General features: G+C 36.1%; 1 protein-coding gene across 1 annotated transcript in view; it reads right to left on the bottom strand.

Annotated features, from left to right (window-relative positions):
• LOC150075295 (uncharacterized) overlaps nt 1–20,066 on the bottom strand; it is a 75,390-nt gene that overhangs the window by 40,853 nt on the left and 14,471 nt on the right. Inside the window, exons 3-4 of the mRNA XM_090388313.1 lie at nt 12,287–12,408; nt 1,058–1,102 (exon numbers count right to left, since the gene is read on the bottom strand). Coding sequence (XP_090244439.1) covers nt 1,058–1,102; nt 12,287–12,408 — 167 coding nt within the window. The remainder of the gene's footprint in view (nt 1–1,057; nt 1,103–12,286; nt 12,409–20,066) is intronic.

The following is a 20,066-nucleotide window of genomic DNA, read 5'->3' as shown; positions in this document are numbered from 1 at the left end:
CTTCATCTCTTCAGAATAAAAAACTCTGTCAAGCTAGCTACAATCTTGACACTGATTGTGTGGATTCATGATAAGGTATACAGAAAGCGTTTTAGATTCACTCGTATCAAACTTTTAATTTTGCAGACTTGTATCTTGTTTCATTGAGTTTGTTACATTTTATTTTATTCTTTTATTAAAGCCACATTTACCTATTTCATTATTATTATCACTTTATAGTTTATATAAACCTAGGGGGTGCTCTTACTTTAAATGGATGGCAATAATGATATAATTTTTTTTTTCTAAATTGGTATGCATACAAATATGGTATGTAAAATTCATTTATTGCCTCAGGTTGAACAAAAAATAAAAAACAACAAAAGCTAGTATGAAATAAAAATTTAAACTAATTTAAAGTCTAAAACAAAAAAAAAGAGTAAAAGATAAAAGCATGACAAAAAGACCTCATGGTCACCAATGCATAGCTGTTCTGCATTTTGACTTCATTTTCCATGTACATGCATTTAAAATCACTTACTATATAAAAATAATTTTTGACATTTTTACATAATTAAACATCTATAATTGCAACAGCTTGGCCTTTGCACACATCTCACCCTTTCCATTATTCATTATAGTTAATTCTCTTAATTTACATGTTTTTAATTTAGGTGTGCACATCACATAAATCAAGAAATAACTGCATATGAAATCCTCATTAGAGAGAGACACTTATTGGAAATTCTATGTTTGGGGGAGGGTGTTTGAAAGAATATGACGTCAGGTTCATGTAATATTGCCCTTTTTCAGAAAATCTCCATGATATTGGAATGTATATGTTTTGTTAATAAGTAAACTAAACTGTATATTGTATAAAAAAGCATGGTGACTACTTTAATTTGTTTACAACTTAGCATCCACTCTAGAGATAGGAAAGGGGCATCATTCGGGATCAAATATGATAGCTCTTATCTATTAAAAAGGATATTCAGATTTCTATTTTAGTAACTAATATATCAGTATATAAAGTATACACTATATAACTATTCACAAATTTATTATTAGAATCCCTTACCACTTTAATGCCTAAGCCATCCTTTTCAGTTAGATCATTAGAAACCTAAAAAATGAGAATATAATTAAATTGCACAAAAAATCAGAGGTTTTAAAATAAAAAGTCATTAAACTGCTTAAAAGAACAGATTTTCATATCAATTGTTGATTCATTCTATGAAAACAAACACAAGTATGCTATTATTCTTTTATTCTTGCTAGTATATAAAGTTTCAATACAAGTGACCTTTCATAATACAAAACAATTTCATCAAGGATAACAGAATGATATAATAGTATGATTATGCAAAATGCATGCCTGAAAGAAATAATATCCTGATATTCATCTAAATTTATAATGCTATAAACATCTAAGTCAGATGTAGACATCCTATAACCTGCACTGATGTTTTCATCCATTCCAATGCTTAAAAAAAAAAAAAAAAATGTTTCAATGATTTCCTCTTTTTGCAAGCTAGTATTACATTTTAATGCAATTTTTGACAAGACAACTTATTCACATCACACCAAACAGGACTTAATAAATTTCTACTATAACTGGCACCAAGAAGCAAAACCTCCCTCCTGCTTTGGTGGACTTAACTAGATGTACCATCCCATTGCTCCCACTGCAAAGAACAAACATGATCATTCCAATTGAAACTTACCCTTTGCTAAACTGTAAGCTGTAACTTGTTGCAGAAGGAACTTTGCACACAATTTCATGATTCTGAAAAACATTCCTGAGATATACACATGTTTCAGAACCCTTTTGCCTTTGAAATAGAAGCAACTGAATTTATTGGATTGAACTAACTAATATGCAGCTAATTGGCATGCAGATTCATCTGACCTTAGCAATATCAAAAATAAAACTTATGTAAACTCTTTACTTATGTAAACTCTAGAAGGAAGGGGATGAATCAGATTGGTCCACTTGAGATCGATGGGTCAACTGTTGATGACCCTGCTCGGGTAGCTAACAAACTAAATGAATATTTTGCATCGACATTCACACATGAGGAGTTATTCAGCGAGGGGAATGCCAGAGGTGTAATCAACTCTAGCAGTAAGCTAGAGAATCTTGTAATAACTGAGAACAAAGTGGAGGAGAAATTGTTGAAGATAAACACAAGAAAGGCACCTGGGGTGGATGGGATCTATCCAGTTATATTAAAGGAGGCAGCAAAGGAGGTAAGCAAACCCTTAGCCATAATTATGAGAGCTTCCTTGGACTCAGGGGAGGTACCCATTGACTGGAGATGTGCAAATGTGACCCCACTTCACAAAGGGGGATCAAAGGCTGACACAAGTAATTATAGACCTGTGAGTTTAACTTCTGTTCCCGGAAAATTAATGGAGGCACTGGTGAAAGAAGCACTGCAGGATCATCTAGACAAGACTTCAGTTATAGCTAGGACACAGCATGGTTTTGTTAAGGGGAAGTCTTGCCTGACCAATTTGATTGGATACTATGATGCAGTCACAAAAGAACTGGATGCAGGGAATAACTTTGATATTATATACTTGGATCTTAGAAAGGCTTTTGATACTGTTGCACATGGAAGACTGCTGCACAAATTGGAGCAGTGTGGCATTGGAGGCAAGTTGCTGCTATGGATAAAGGGGTGGTTGAGGGGGAGAAGACAGAGAGTGGTAATCAATGGACACTGCTCATCGTGGACTAATGTTATTAGTGGAGTCCCTCAGGGTTCAGTATTGGGGCCTTTATTGTTTTCTGTATTTATAAATGATATTGATGATGGTATATCAGGCTTAATGTCCAAGTTTGCAGACGATACGAAGGTTGGCAGGGTTGTCAAGGACACTACTGACACTATGCTGCTGCAACAGGATTTGGAAAGGTTGAGCAGATGGGCTTCGAGGTGGCAAATGAAGTTTAACATTGACAAATGTAAAGTACTACATATGGGAAACAGCAACCCCAGAGCAACGTATCAACTCTGTGGTACTACACTGACAGTGGTAGAGAATGAAAGGGACCTGGGGGTGGTGGTGCAGGCAGATATGAAGTTCTCTGAGCAGTGCAGACGAGCTGCAAGAGTAGCTCATGGTGTATTGTCAATGATATATAGGAATTTTTCTAGCAGGGATAAGGAGGTGATTATTCCCTTGTATAAGGCAATGGTCAGGCCACACCTAGAGTACTGTATACAGGCCTGGAGGCCTCATTTCAGGAAGGATGTAGAGCTGCTGGAACGAGTACAGAGAAGGGCAACTAGATTGGTGAATGGGACAAAGGGGTTCTCTTACGAAGAAAGGCTTAAGTTTTGCAAATTACAGTGTCTGGAAACTAGGCACCAGCGGGGTGATCTGATAGAGGTGTACAAAGCCTTGAATGGTTTGAGCATGCTCAATGCTGATGGGATTCTTCCTCTGGCTCAGAAAAATCACCTGAGAGGGCATAAATTCAAATTGAGGAAAGACAGATGTAGGATAGATGTGCGGAAATTTGCCTTTAGCCAGCGGGTGGTTGGTGGGTGGAACAGACTTCCATCCCTTGTCGTGGAAGTTGATAGCCTAAATAAGTTTAAGGCTCAGCTGGACAGGTATTTCGAACGAACAGAGGGGTGAAGTGGAAGTGGTTATTTCTATTTATTTATGTTACTTTTTTTTTTTTTTTTTTTTTTTTTTGGCTGATGCTGCATAAGCTTGCTTTCTTGCATCAAATGCCTCTACAAATGCTAAATGCTAATGCTAAAAGGAAATTTATTAATTTATTTAATGAACTGCAAAATGCCTTCCATTCAAGTACAAAGTTGCAATTTTACAAATAAATGTCTCTCAGATTCAAAATTTCCACAATCGAAAGACTTGCAAAATAAACATTGACTGTTTTTTTGGAAGCACTTACATATGTAAGCGACATTTTCAAAAATAAAATTTGTAAAATCACACTTTTGCTCAATAATAACTGATGACCATTTGCTCCACTATTTAAGCATACCTACCACCAACCTATTTTCTTGCTGCTAAAAACTCAGCTGCAATTGTCTCATTAAAGGAAATGTCAAGATTTTGAATTTGTTTAAGTGCAGATTGCTTTTAACTGTTTTTTATTCATAAGCAATACATTATGAATTTGAAGTGCTGGTCAAGATATCAAAGGCAGATATTGTTGGGATATCAGAGACATGGTGTCACACAGATATAAACAGTGCATAACTGAAATTTGGGAATACAATGTATACAGAAAGGATATACAGGATAGGCAGGGAGGAGGGATTATGCTGTTAGTTAAGAAACACACAAAATCTAAGGAAGTGTATCCAGTTGATATTGGTGGACAGTGCAATATTGAGTCAGTTTGGTGTGATATAAGCATTGGTAAAGGGAAAATGAGAGTAGGAATGTATTATAGGCCTAATGACTCTGATGAGTACAACAAACAACTGTGAAGAGAAATAGAGTGGGCCAGTAAATCAGAATGTCGTAATGGGGGATTTTAACTTTCCGATATTGACTGGAACTTGTGGGTTGGTCACTTGCACGTTTGCAAGACTTTTGTAGATTTATTGGAGGATTGTTTACTACAGTAACGTGTTCGAGGTGCAACCAGAGTGGGTAATACTCTTGATCTGATTATCAGCAGTGATGACTCATGCATTAGGAATTTGCAGATAAAGGAACCACTAGGTGACAGTGAGCATAGGCTACTGATGTGGAATTAGCTTAAAGATGTAATTACCATCAAGGGTAAAGGGAAGGGTTTTTGTTTTCGTAAAAGTGACTACAATGGTTTCAGGCAGTTTTTGAATTCTATCCAGTGGGATCAACTGATGATGTTAAAAACAGTGAATTCTAAATGGGAGGTCTTCAGGAAATTAATCTTGGAAGCTCTAGGCTTTTCATACCAATTAAGAAATACTGTTCAAGATTTAGGCCTAAATGGATGTCAGATGAACTAATGAGGCTCGTGGCAGAAAACAAAAATGCGTGGGATGCATATAAATTAGCAGGTGACACAGAAGCCTATGGCAGATACAAGCTAGTCTGTAATCAATACACAAAAGAAGTTAGGCAAGCAAAGGCTGATTATGAGAAATCATTTGATGCAAAGAAAAACAACAGATTTCTTTACTTATATAAACTCTATAAGGAAAGGGATGAATCAGATTGGTCCACTTGATGTTGGCAGTTTGACTGTTGATGATCCTGCTCAGATAGCTGACAAACTAAATGAGTATTTTGCATCTACATTCACACATGAGGAATTCTGTAAGGAAGGGGAGGACAGAAATTTACTAAACTCTAACATGGAGCTAAATAATTTTGTAATAACAGAGAGCAAAGTGGAGGAGAAATTGTTGAAGTTAAATATAAAAAAAGGCACCTGGGGCAGATGGAATCTATCCAATTATATTGAAGGAGGCAGCGAGGGAAGTAAGCAAACCCTTAGCCATAATTATGAGAGCATCCTTAGATTTGGGGAAGGTCCCCATGGATTGGAGATGTCCAAATGTATCTCCAATTCAGAAAGGGGGATCAAAGGGTGACAAGTAATTATGGACCTTTTAGTTTAACTTCTGTTCCAGGGAAAATAATGGAGTGACTGGTTAAAGAAACATTGCAGGATCATCTAGACAAGATAGCAGTAATAATTCAGCCACAGCATGGGTTTGTCAAGGGGAAGTCTTGTGTTACCAATTTCATTGGATACTATGGTGTGGTGGTGCCTCCATAGCCAGGTGGGAAGGAGCGGTAGTGACGGGCATCGAGCCCATCACCACCAAATATGGAGGATGCGGAAAGGTCAGGGAATGACCACCACATATCCCGGAGCAATATGGCCTTAGTTGCTAATGCTCCTAAAAACCAAATAACAACAACTATGATGTGGTGACAAAGGAACTGGATGCAAAAAATAATTTTGATATCATATACTTAGATATTCAGGAGCGCTTTTAATACTGTTGCATATGGCATTAAGGGCAATTTGCTACAATGGATAAAGGGATGGTTGAATGGGAGATGACAGAGAGTGGAAATCAATGGACTAATCTTATTAGTGGAGTCCCCCAGGGGTCTGTGCTGGGCCCATTGTTGGAAGGTCTAATCAAGAAGTGTGCGCTACACACTGCTGCTCCTGCCCACCTGGCTATGGAGGTGCCTCTGAGCAGTGCAAGTGGGCTGCTAGAGCAGGTCACAGAGTCTTGTCAATGATATATAGGAATTTTGCTAGTAGTGACAAGAAGGTGATTATCCCTTTGTATAAGGCAATGGTCAGACCACACTTTGAGTACTGCATATAGGTCTACTGGAGGCATCATTTTAGGAAGGACAGAGTTGCTAGAATGAGTACAAAGAAGGGCAACAAGATTGGCGAGAGAAACAAATTGGTGCTCTTACCAAGTAAGGCTTAATTTCTGCAAATTGCAGCATCTGGAGATTAGGTACCTGCAAGGTGAGCTGATTGAGGTGTAAAGGCCTTGAATGTTTTGAGCAGGCTCAATGCTGATGAGATTCTTCTGCTTGCTCAGATTAGGAACCTGAGGGGGCACAGATTCAAACTGCGGAAAGACATTGTAGACGCACAGAAGTTTGCCTTTAGCCAGTGGGTAGTTGATTGCTGAAACAGACTTCCATCTGCTGTTGTGGAAGTTGATAGCTTAAATAAATTTAAGGCTCTAGTAGACAAACATTTGGAGTGACTGGAGGGTGAAGTGGGAAGGTTTTTGATGTGTAAACATCTTTGGCAGCACCTACTAAATTTCGTACAGTAGTAAAATCAATTTGTCACGATTTTGCAACACGGAAATGATGTCATTTCCATTTCATAACAAATAAAAACAGAATTTGGAGAGCAGATTGCACAAAAGATTGTGGGAGATGATCTTGAAGATCACCTACTAAATTTCAGATGGTGATAAAATCAATTTGTCGCGATTTTGCGATGTGGAAATTACATCATTTTGACATCATTTCCGTTTCATAACAAAGAAAAACAGAGTCGGGAGAGGAGATTGTGCAAAGGATCATGAGAGGTGATGTTGGATGTACTCAGAGCTGGCATAAACCAGATGACTGTGGAAAAACATTTATGATTTGGAGGATACCACTTAGGTGGCTTTGGGCTAACCATTGCCGCCCATGGCAGAAACCTTTTGGTAACCAGAGAAATGGATATCTTGAGAGCAGTGATCTTGGATGTGCTCAGAGGTGGCATAAATCAGCTCTGAGCACATCCAAGATCATTACATGCGCTTCAGCCAAACCAGTTAAAGCACATGTAATGTAGGCATTACAGTACCCATCTGTATTACTGAAGTGGTTGTATACTTCCATCAAGAGGCGAATCATAAACGTTTTTCTCCAACCAGCAGGGCCGGTCAAGAATATTTGAAATGGTTCATGATTGGGAGATAACAGACCCCAAATTACATGTATGAATAGAATATTTTGCTTGTCATTTGCCATTCTCATTAAGTTGCAGAAGTCCTCGTCGGTCATCAAATTTTTGTGTTTCTTTGCAATTGTGCTGAGTTGGTTGAGCATCTGAGCTTTAGATTCTCATTCATCTTGCTGTTTGGATGATTGTAAAAGTTTCAAAAGGGGTCTTCTTGCAGTCGCATTACAAGGCTAGTGGGTGAACATTGTCATTGTCTTACTTATTTCAATCATATTGCAAATGTCAAAGTCCAATTCATACAATTTATGATCTAGTATGAGCTCTTCATTGTCGTCGTAGATCTTGACTTATTATTTTATCTCTGACAGTATCTCTGTTTCCTCATTGCACAATGGAATGTGCAGCGTTACCATCTTGCATTTGTACTCGTTGAGATCCTGAGCCAAGTCATAGCTTTGATAGTGTATTATGTGTGGATACTGTTGTTTCTTGCAGATCTCGTAGTGCTGCATATGTAATTTGCGAGAAAGCGTGACAGAGTAACATGATCCAACATGATAGTATGAATGTAACAATACAAATACTTGTATTGTTGCACTCATACTATTCAACAAATGGCTACAATCAAATGGGTAATTAGGCTACTGGCCTAACCTCTTCCAAATGTTAATTCAGTAGAGTAAGTAGAGGGTGTGAGTATAAATTACATCATTCGTGATTTCAGTTCTAGCTGTTCGAAATTTAGTAGGTGTCATCAAAGATGTTTACACACAAATCATCTTTCATGCGTACAGGGTACACATGCGATTTTTTTAACAGGATCTCCTTTAAAAAACTACAATTAAAAAACAAAGATGGATAGTACACTCCACATCACCAATATGAAATATCAAGAATGGTATTGTGATAACAAAATCACAATTTACAGCATTGGCATGTGAAAATTTGCATTTTCTGTCTTTCATTGCCATACACTGAATTCTCCCAAAGAATTCACCAAATTGTCATAGGCACCAATTATCTTTCAACAAATTGTCATACACCAAATTGTCGTATACAAAATTGACGCATACAGTGAATTATGCTGTGAACTGTCGTTCAATGAACTGACATGATACTACCTTAAGAAAATATTCTCTAAAATATTATTTGTACATCCTTCTGACACTTGTGAAGAAGATCAAAGTAGGAAGGGGAATGCCACAGGCACAGCAGCAACCAGTAAGGATTACAGTCCAAGGTGATTAATTGAAGTTAAAATTTTGGAAGCAACTTAACTGCATTGAAGCCACAACAGAAACTTAATTTTTTTTTCAGAAAGTTAATATTTTCTTAAAAATTAAAGTTTCTGAATTTAATCAGTATACTTGGTAATTTAGCTAGATAGATTTCAAGAAAGATATGAACTGATTTCCATTAACATTCAAAAGATAATATTTTAAAATAATGAATGATTCATCATACACATTACACTTGATTTCAACTTGATTGCTGTTGCTTATCTAGCCTGGGTAACATTTGGTGAGAGCAGCATAATATGAAATGGAAGACCACTGTCTTCCATTTCATATTATGCTGCGTAATAAAATACTTACGTATTTTATTACGACTATTACGTAATAAAATATTGCTAATGCTTTTGCTTCTATAGTAAGCACATTTGTTTTTTGTTTGATTTTCTATCCAAACAGATGACAGCCGTTCCATCTCTTCCAATTCTTTGTCTTAATCTAATGGATTTTAATTACACTTTGAGTTGGTCCTGCTATGAAAATTGTTTTTATTTTCTCTGCAGTCTTTGTAATTCTCGGCGTTGCCTCATTTAGGTCTGTAGCATGTGCAATATCACATGATCTTTCATTTTGCTCAAAGCATTTCACAATTTCATATTTTTTCTCTATCGACAGAGGCCGACTGGCCGTAAGCCTTACCAGGGACACCCTGGTGGACCGGAGACCGGTGTGATTTTGGCCATAAACCATAGTATGAGGCCACTATTAATTTTCCCAGGTAAGAATTTTTGACCCAGTCCGCCTCTGTTTATCGATATTGCTTTTCTTTTTCTTTTTCTCTCAGAATCTGCAGTGTCTTCACCAGGACTCTTCCTTTTCACACCTTTTAAGTATTTTACTCATTTTTAGGGAATAAAGCACAATTACAAAATGAGGAGGCACGCTTGATACACATAAACAAAGCTGCGCATGTGTAGCAACTGAATAAACAACACCGTAAAGGCAGAGATTAACACCTCACATTTTAATAAAGCACATTTCTAGGGGTTACTACCATAAAACAATTTCCAGTTGCGTTTCTGCTAGTGGAATCTAGTAGTAAACTCGATCTAATTGCATTTGCGATTATACTGATAGCTGGAATTGTGTTGGATTTTACGTTATTATGGTGAAATGTGTTTCCCCTTCACTGATATAAAAAAACATAAATACATTTTTGCGTTCGGTTGGGGTGATTCTGCGTTCGACTGCCATTTCTTGTAAACACAAAGGCGAATCGTGCATAAGCGAATTTGGTTCGTGTTATATACGATATCATTCCCCTATTTATAAATTGTGTATGATCAAATTCGTGTAGTGTAAACACGAGGACTGACTGTACTTCTCTACAAGAGAGAAAAATGCTGCTTTTATGCAAAGTTCATTTTACTGATTGAATGTTGAAAAAGTATGATGCATAATCATTTATAATAATATGGTTTTAAAGAAGATTAGATTACTTTTAGAACTTTATTCTAAAAGTTCTAAAATGAATCTATTTTAATGCATGCAAAGGATCAGAACACTGAAACCTGTTGAAAATAGAGCCAGATGATCAAAAAGAAAACAGATTTGAACATAATGAAAATTCAGACATGGTATGACTACAGTATTTTAGAGTTTTGCTGATAAAAGTTAAGACTTGTTGACTAAAGAAAATTCTATTGTATTATTTAGTAATTTTTTTAAGATGTCCTTTTCTTTTTTATGTGTTTAAGTGTTTCTGACTGGATTTATTGTCTTGCATCTTTAAGCTCTCATTTTAACAGTGAAGAATCGAAGGTGACCTACAAAATAAAGTTCTAAAAGGGTAAAAACTTTAACTCTGTCTATACCTTTGGCATTCAGAAAACCAAAGAATTTGGTAGATTAAAAAATGATAAATGGGAAACAGACGCTTGTTGACTAGAGAAAATTGTATTGTATTATTTAGTAAATTTTTTAAGATGTCCTTTTCTTTTTTATTTGCCTGTGGTGACATTGGAAGCTTCAGAATGATCATATATGAACAGTTATTCTAAATTGTGTCTGATAAAAAGGTAAGCTAAAATTACTTATATCTCTATTCAGCAGTATAAGGCTGCAGTCAGCTACAGCAAACCTCTTAGAAGTAAAATTCATCACTGCTAATCTGTTGTTGCTCAATTTTCCGCTAATAATTGTTTTATTTCAGAAGATGAAGAGGATAGCAAACACAATTAGCTTATGTCTGGGTGAAAATATACATTAATATATGCATTGATAAGTGCAAGGAAAGCCAAAGAGGAACTCTTTCACTTATTGATATTTTGCTTACAGAAAGTTTTAAACTTTAAAACACTCCACACAAGTGCATACACCCATATTACTTACAGAAGTTAAGAGCTTTTTAACTCATTTTTGAAATGTTAGTATTGACAACTTTTAACATTTCTCTTATGAGTTAAACTCATCACTGGGTTGTCAGATGCTGTACTTAAGTGCCTAGTGCCCACCGATGAAATGCAGGTACCAACAATCATAGAAATGGCCATGGGGGAGAGGATACTTTGCAGCAGTACAGCATAAAACACCTCATTATGGTAGCCCTATAATTTGAGATATCCATGCCTATTTGTAAAACTGCCTTTCTTTGTGCTATAAAATAATGAATCTTACTATAGCCACACTGTTCAGAGCTTATTAGCTCAAATTTGAGAACTTATATATTTATGCATAAACACTGACACATAAGCAAGAGGATGAAGATGAAGCACTTACTGCTGTGTTAACTGTGAGATAAATTTAAATTTCTATTAAGAGGTTACAAAAGTCTGTTTTGTAACCAATATTTGTATTTAGTATTAATAACATGATGAAAGAAAGCAAAATCTTATACATCTCCAGTTCCCTAAATCAGCACTTAAGGAACTGCAAATGGAGATATCTGAGCAGTTTAAATAAAGCAAGGTTTAGTCAACTGGTCAACTTATGGATTAGACTTCCATTCAGTGGAAGGCCATTAATATACAAGGAGGGGAAAAGGGCAGGAGAAAGAAAACGGAAGCTTAGGGAGTTTGGGCATTGGCGGAGAAGAAGACAGAGAGCCATCTATGATCACACACACACAGCAAGAAAATTGGCTACCCAATAACAACGTATGGAAGGCAGATAATAAGATGGAAGCTTCTTTAATGCCAAACATGATCAAAAGCCTTTGAAATGTCATACAAATTGTCCACAGATGTCTAACATAAGCCAAAGATATCAACCAGTGGACTGACACTGGCAGCCAACAGATTTCTCAGGTATGTTTCACAGTTGAGGAATTGGCTGGATATTAGCAAATTTCCATGGAAAAGAAAAATCACCAGTGTAATAAAATAGTGTAAAAAGTCAACAAGAAACTTAACTCTGAACTCAAGAGAACAGGTTTTAAGAACAAGTGGTAAACATGAAATTGGGATATGGAGACTGGCCAAGATTCTTTGAATCTCTTTTTGTTAGAAAATAAAGGAAGTACTGAACAGAATGTATTCAGTAGGGTAAAAGAACATTTACCAAGAACATCAATGCAAGAGTTAGATGAAAACTATGATGCTAATAAGTAAAAAAAAAACTTATCCTTAACACATGAAAATATATTTATAACCTGTGAAGCAGCTAATTGATCCAGAGAGAGCCCAGTAGTCTCAGCATCAAATAGTGCATCTGCTCCAGTATGTGAAATGTAAGCCATTGTACCATCTTCTAGCTGCACAGCTTGAAGTCCTTCTGCAGAAAATAAAATATGAATTTATTTAACAAAATAATCACAATTTTGCAATTCATGTAAATTTAGAAGTTTAGAAGTTATAGTATGTCTTAAAGTACTGTTTTATTGGACTAAATTCGAAAAATAGCAAAGGCTTAATTTTCCAGGACTCACCTTGGTCGATCTGCAATTGTTATGGTTTGAATAATAAGAGATTGGCTAATTTTAGGGTGATTGGTTTTTAAAAATTAAGGGTATGAGTAAGTGGTGATTACAATGTAAATGGGATTAAAATATGCACAAGGAAGTAGAAGTGCACTAACTCCGTCTTGGTTGTCATGAAGTTGATTAAAGTTGAAATTCTAAATAGTGAATAAGCCAATAGTCGTAACGGTGGACTTTTGTTAAAACGTTTTCAGTTGGCAAGTTAAGTTAAAGGGAATGCATACTGTATTTAAGAAGAATTTTGTAATCCCGTGATGCACTTTGCCTCTTGCGGGAATCTCAAATTGGTGAGATTCCAAATCGGAGAAAGATTGAAGGGGAATTTCGCATTTCATCACCACTCCGATCTAAACATTTTAAATGTGAAACTCCCCTTCAATCTTTCTCCAGTTTGGAATCTCACCAATTTGAGATTCCCACAAGAAGCAAAGTGCATCACGGGATTACAAAATTCTTCTTAAATACAGTATGCGTTCCCTTTCACTTAACTTGCCAACTGAAGACGTTTTAATGAAAGTCCACCGTTACGACTATTGGCTTATTCACTATTTAGAATTTCAACTTTAATCAACTTCATGACAACCAAGGACAGAGTTAGTGCACTTCTACTTCCTTGCGCATATTTTAATCCCATTTCCATTGTAATCACCACTTACTCATACCCTTAATTTTTAAAAACTAATCACCCTAAAATTAGCCAATCTCTTATTATTCAAACCATAACAATTGCAGATCGACCAAGGTGAGTACTGGAAAATTAGGCCTTTGCTATTTTTCGAATTTAATTCATGTAAATTAATAATACTGCAGGGGAGTCAGTTAATTCACATTCATGTAAATGACTGACAGACTTCCTGCTTATGATAAATTAAGTCCTTATTAAAAGAATAGAATCACCTATTCATTTAATATTTCTTCTTTTTCCACTCTTTCTTCCTTCTTTTAATCTCTCAATAACTAATAAACACATTATATAGTATATGCAAGACTGAATATATTTAAATAATCAGTGATGGATTAGAATTCTGAAACACGAGTAGTTACGTGAAGTGGGAAATCCACTCCACCTTAAAAATGTTTATAGTGTGAGCAGTCACAAATACTTCCCGTGGAAATATTTTTTTCCTGATCATTAAATTCTTTTTTCTGTAACTTTAAAATAATATGACCACAGTGGTAGTAGATTTAATTCTTCAATTTCACAATCTAATTGGTTGAAAATGTCTATTTTCATATACCACCCTTCACAATCTTATAGAGTTGTCATGTATGAATACAACAGAATTTTGTGTTACTCAAAATTTTTTGGTTATATGATTTTTTTTTTCCAAAATATTTTTTACATTATTTTTTTTCCTAATTTCACTCTGATGTCCTTAATATTTAACTGTCAGAAACAAAACTATCACATGAATGTAAATAGAATTGTATTCACTTATAAAAAATGTTATGAATGAAAAAAACAGCAAATTTCACCTATTTTGCTTCTGCTAAATACCATCCACACTGACATATGCACAAAATTTCACTGTTAAAAAAAATTGCTACAAATTCATCCTCCCTACATAAATTACTGAAATTAAAAATTCACATAACAGTCAATTAACACATTTTATTAATTACTTTTTAAGTAAATTTTTTATGCATCATATCAGTGTGGCTATTTATATAAAAGTGGCATAGATAATCTAACCAGCCTGACTTCTTCATAGACAAATCAATCTTGGGTGTTAACAGGCCTTGTTTTTATATTTTCATTTGTTTAGTCCCTCAGTTTAACTTTCCATAAACAGTGGTTCTCCCTGTACAGTTCACCAAACTCTGTAATAATTTCTTTGGACATTTTAATGGTAATACACAAAACTAGAGAAAAAGCATGATTACATTAGCTGTAGGTTTTTTCATAACCACACAGCTTTGTTTGCAGATAATAGCAGCATGGTCTACTGTCACTAATATACAATTTTGTCAAATTTTTAAAAATCTTAACTTTACCTAAAAATTTTAACTTACCTGCATGCTAAATATAATGTAAATTTAAACTGCATAAATGGATAAAAAATTCAGACCTATTTCCTACCAAAAGGCATGCCCAATAATACTGAATTTTTGTCAAAATCAACATTAATTATCAATGGACACTGCTCTTCACAGATTAACATTATTAGCAGAGCCCCCCCCCCCCAACCAGGATTCAGTGCTGGGCATTTTTTGTATTTATTAATGATATTGATGAAGGTATATTAGGCTTAATGTCTAAGTTTACAGATGATGGAAAGGTTGGCAGGGTGGTTAATGACAATAATCAAGGTATGCTATTGCAACAAGATCTAGAAAAATCAGGCAGATTGATGAGAAATGGCAATTGAAATTTAACATTGACAAACACAAGGTACTTATATAGTAATCCCAGATTAACATCATCCTTACAATTATGAACTTTTCTGGAATTTTCTACCACAGAGTGGAAGCTATTTATTGACTCATTGAAGCTAAACCTCAAAGGAGTTCTCCTTCATAATGGAAATAAGTATGCATCCTGTAGCCCATTCAGTACACTTAAAAGAAAACTATGAAAATGTTAAGCTTTTGGGAAAAATCTAGTACAAGGATTATGGTTTGCTAGGGTGTGGAGATTTTAAAGTTATTGGTCTGCTACTTGGTCAACAATTTGGTTACACAAAAATGCCTTACTTTCGTGTGAGTGGGACATTGAGCAAGAAGTGAAGATTGGAAAAGGAAAGTGTAGCCAGCAAGATAGTATCTTAAATCAGATTCAAAGAACATTAGAGACAAGCCACTAGTAGAATGAAACAAAGTACTGTTACCTCCTCTGCATATAAGGTTAGGTTTAATGAAACAGTAAGATCAAGCCCTGAATAAAGAAGGAAAATGTCTCAAGTACATTTGCACTAGATTCCCATCACTTACATATGAAAAAAAAATCGAAGTAGGAATTTTTGTTTTACCTCAAATCTGCAAGCTGCTGCCAGGATCTGTATTTGAAGAATCCATTAATTCCAATAATACAGTCCAAGCTGAAAGAGATGCTTGGACTGGTTTTAAAAATGTAATACACAATTTTTTGTTTAACAATAAATACCCAGATTATGAGCCAATTGTGAGTGTCATGCTGGAGAAGTTCAGAAAACTAGGCTACAGTATGATTGTTAAGATACACTTCGTGCATTCTCATTTCAACTATTTCCTGAAAAAATAAGTATTTTAAGTGAAGAGCAGGGGGAAAGATTTCATCAGCATATAAAAGAAATGGACAAAAAGGTACCGGTGGGGAGGGGGATGGAATAGCAATACGATGGCGATGCTGACTACTACTGAATGCTAAAAAAAGGAACACCCACTGATGCTAGTTGCCTGAAGCAATCAAAAAGGAACAAGTTTTACCTAGTGTAGCGAATATGAAATCTAGTTTGTGGCCTTTATGCTTGACGAGGCAAAGTAGCCTTTGATGTTTCTGTTTTTATAAAATCTTATTGGTATTTTTACATAAAATTAACCTATTTCTAAAATCTGTAAAGATACAAAATAAACCTCTGCCAATTTTTTTTTTAATTCTGATCTAACAGAGCAAATTTCAAGTAACTTTCAAAATTTCCATTAAAAATATAGTTCAGATTACTTATCAGCAGTAAAACATTTAAGAGCTTTTTTAATATGCACACCAGTCACTGATCATGTTCACAGAGCTTTGAGATTTCTCCATGTGATCAATTCGGCCTTGGAAAGATTGTGCAAGGTTCAAGGGGTAGAATTTTTTTCAGCCTGGTCTGTACTTGTTAACAGGAGAGACTGCTTCAATAGGGATGGGATACACTTAAATAGAAAGGGTTCAAGAATATTTGCTAATGCTATCGAGGCAGTGTTGGGTGGTTCAGAAAACTGCTAGCTTGGGGGGGACAAGGACTCTGCCAGTGGCTACTGTTAATAGATTAACAGTAGCCACTGGCAGAGTGGCTACTGTTAATCTATTAACACCTCTGCCAGTGGCTACTGTTAATAGATTAACAGTAGCCACTGGCAGAGGTGAAAGTGATTCCTGCACTGCTTCTATTGGAATGAGCAGCAGCCAGGAAAACAATATGCAGGATATTTCAGAGACTACTGGGAGTCATTGCAGTACAAGTAAACACATGGGTTTTGTTAGGGTAACTAAGAAGAGGAACAGGTGCATGTATACTTGCATATACACCAATGCTAGGAGTTTGGTAAATAAATTTGATGAATTTGAGGTATTTCTCAAAACATCAAAAGCAGATATTGTTGGGATATCAATATAAAAGCAGATAATATAAAAGTTGGGGTATCAATATAAAAGTTGTGATAAAAGCAGATATTGTTTGGATGTGGTGTCACACAGATATAAGGAATGCAGAACTGGAATTTGGGGAGTACAATGTGTACAGGAAGAATAGACAGGATAGGAAGAGAGGAGGGATTATGCCATTAGTTAAGAAACAAAATCCAAGGAAGTGAAGCCAGTCGACAGTGCAGTGTTGAGTCAGTTTGGTGTGACATAAGCACTGGGAGATCAAAATTGAGAGTAGGAGTGTGTTATAGGCCTAATGACTCTGATGAGTATAATAAGAAACTGTACAGAGAAATAGAGTGGGCCAGTAAATCAGAGTGTCTTATAATGGGGGATTTTAATTTCCTGGATACTGACTGGAATTTGTGGGTTGGTCACTCACACACCAGCAAGGCTTTTGTGGATTTATTCGATGACTGTTTTCTACATCAGCATGTTCGGGAGGCAACTAGAGGGAGTAATACTCTTGATCTGATTATCAGTGGTGATTCTTCATGCATTAAGAATTTGCAGATAAAGGAACCACTAAGTGGAAGTGATCACAGTGTGCTGAAGTGGGATTTACTCAAAGAGGTAACTACCATCAGAGGTAAAGGGAAGAGATTTTGCTTTCATAAAGGAGACTACGGTGGGCTGAGACAGTATTTAAATTCTATACGGTGGGACCAACTGATGATGTTACCAACAGCATTCAAAGAATTAATCTTGGAAGCTACTAGGCTTTACATACCAACTAAGAAATATTGTTCAAAGTTTAGGCCTAAATGGATGTCAGATGAACTAATGAGACATATGGCAGAGAAGAAAAATGCATGGGATAAATTAATGGGTCACATGGAAGCCTATGATAAATATAAGCTGATCTGTAACCAAGTCACAAAGGAAATTAGGCAGGCAAAGGCAGATTATGAAAAATCTTTGGCAAAGGATGCAAAGAGTTCTTTACCTGTGTAAACTCTAGAAGGAAAGGGATGAATCAGATTGGTCCACTGGACCGTGATGGTTCAACTGTTGATGATCCTGCTCAGGTGGCTAACAAACTGAATGAGTATTTTGCATCTACAGTCACGCATAAGGAATTATTCAGGGAGGAGAATGCCAGAGGTGAATTAAACTCTGGCAGTGAGCTGGATGATTTTGTAATAACTGAGAAGAAAGTGGAGGAGAAATTGTTGAAGATAAACATAAAAAAGGCACACGAGGTGGATGAGATCTATCCAGTTATATTAAAGGAGGCAGCAAAGGAAGTAAGCAAACCCTTAGCCATAATTATGAGAGCTTACTTGGACTCAGGGGAGGTACCCATGGATTGGAGATGTGCAAATGTGACTCCAATTTACAAAGGAGGATCAAAGGAGACACAAGTAATTATAGACCTGTTAGTTTAACTTCTATTCCAGGGAAATTAATGAAGGCACTGGTTAAAGAAGCATTGCAGGATCATCTAGACAAGACTTCAGTTATAGCTCTGACACAGCATGGGTTTGTTAAGGGGAAGTCTTCCCTGACCAATTTGATTGGATACTATGATGCAGTCACAAAAGAACTGGATGCAGGGAATAACTTTGATATTATATACTTGGATCTTAGAAAGGCTTTTGATACTGTTGCACATTGCACATTTGAGACTGCTGCACAAATTGTAGCAGTGTGGCATTGGAGGCAAATTGCTGCTATGGATAAAGGGATGGTTGAGTGGGAGAAGACAGAGTGGTAATCAATGGACACTGCTCTTTGTGGACTAATGTTATTAGTGGAGTCCCTCAGTGTTCAGTGTTTGGTCCATTGTTGTTTTCTGTATTTATAAATGATATTGATGATGGTATATCAAGCTTAATGTCCAAGTTTGCAGATGATACAAAGGTTGGCAGGGTTGTTAATGACAGTACACTGCTGCAACAGGATCTAGAAAAGTTGATGGGCTGAGAGGTGGCAAATGAAGTTTAACATTGACAAATGTAAAGTACTACATATGGGAAGCAGTAATCCCAGAGTAACGTATCAACTCTGTGGAACCACACTGGCAGTGGTAGAGAATGAAAAGGACCTGGGGGTAATTGTGCAGGCAGATATGAAGTTTTCTGAGCAGTGCAGATGGTCTGCAAGAGTAGCTCATGGTGTCTTGTCAATGATATGCAAGAATTTTTCTAGCAGAGATAAGGAGGTGATTATCCCCTACCTTGAGTACTGTATACAGGTCTGGAGACCTCATTTGAAATGGTCTCTAATGGTTGGAACGAGTACAGAGAAGGGCAACAAGATTAGTGAATGGAATGAAGGGTTGCTCTTATGAAGAAAGGCTTAAGTTTTGCAGATTACAGCGTCTGGAGACTAGGCACCTGCGAGGTGTATAAAGCGTTGAATGGTTTGAGCATGCTCAATGCTGATGGGATTCTTCCTCTTGTTCAGAATAATCACCTGAGAGGGCATATAATCAAATTGAAGAAAGAAAGTTGTACGATAGATGTGCAGAAGTTTTCCTTTAGCCAGTGGCTAAAGGCAGACTTCCACAACAAAAGATGGAACAGACTTCCATCTTTTGTTGTGGAAGTTGATAGCCTAAATAAATTTAAGGCTGAGCTGGACAGGTATTTGGAACGAACGGAGACGTGAAATGGGAGCGTTTTTTTTTTTTTTTTTTTGGCTGATGCTGCATAAGCTTGCTTTCTTGCATCATATGCCTCTACTAATGCTAATGTGGTTGGAGAATGGTTAAAAAACCTTTTATAGCTTTGAGATAAAATCTCCACCCTGCACAATCAGTTCTGACTTGCTGCTTCATCAAATGACCAACCCTAAAACTAAACTCACTAATACTTAAGTGGGTTGCCAGATTTAACCATTTTGGTAAAAATAACCAAAAAATCAGAGACGCAGATAATGAACTGCTGAATTTGGCAAATTCAACTGCATTTCTAAATATACACTGGTATCAAAGAAAGCACATCATCTAGGAATTTCACAGTTCTAACCCTTTTTTGCGATGGTATGTTACATTAATGACTAGTATCACAAATAGAAATATAAACAAAAGATATTTATTAATAGTTAAGGCAAAGCTAAGTAATATTTGACAGGTGCTCTCAAAATATTCCAAAATGAGCATTTGGAACCTTTATACAACAG

This window comes from Mastigoproctus giganteus, chromosome 14 (assembly GCF_048544385.1).
Source record: "Mastigoproctus giganteus isolate SK-2022 chromosome 14, ASM4854438v1, whole genome shotgun sequence".
Lineage (NCBI taxonomy): Eukaryota > Metazoa > Arthropoda > Arachnida > Uropygi > Thelyphonidae > Mastigoproctus > Mastigoproctus giganteus.
Note: the sequence above shows the minus strand (reverse complement) of the source record. Positions and strands in the feature narration are given on the sequence as shown.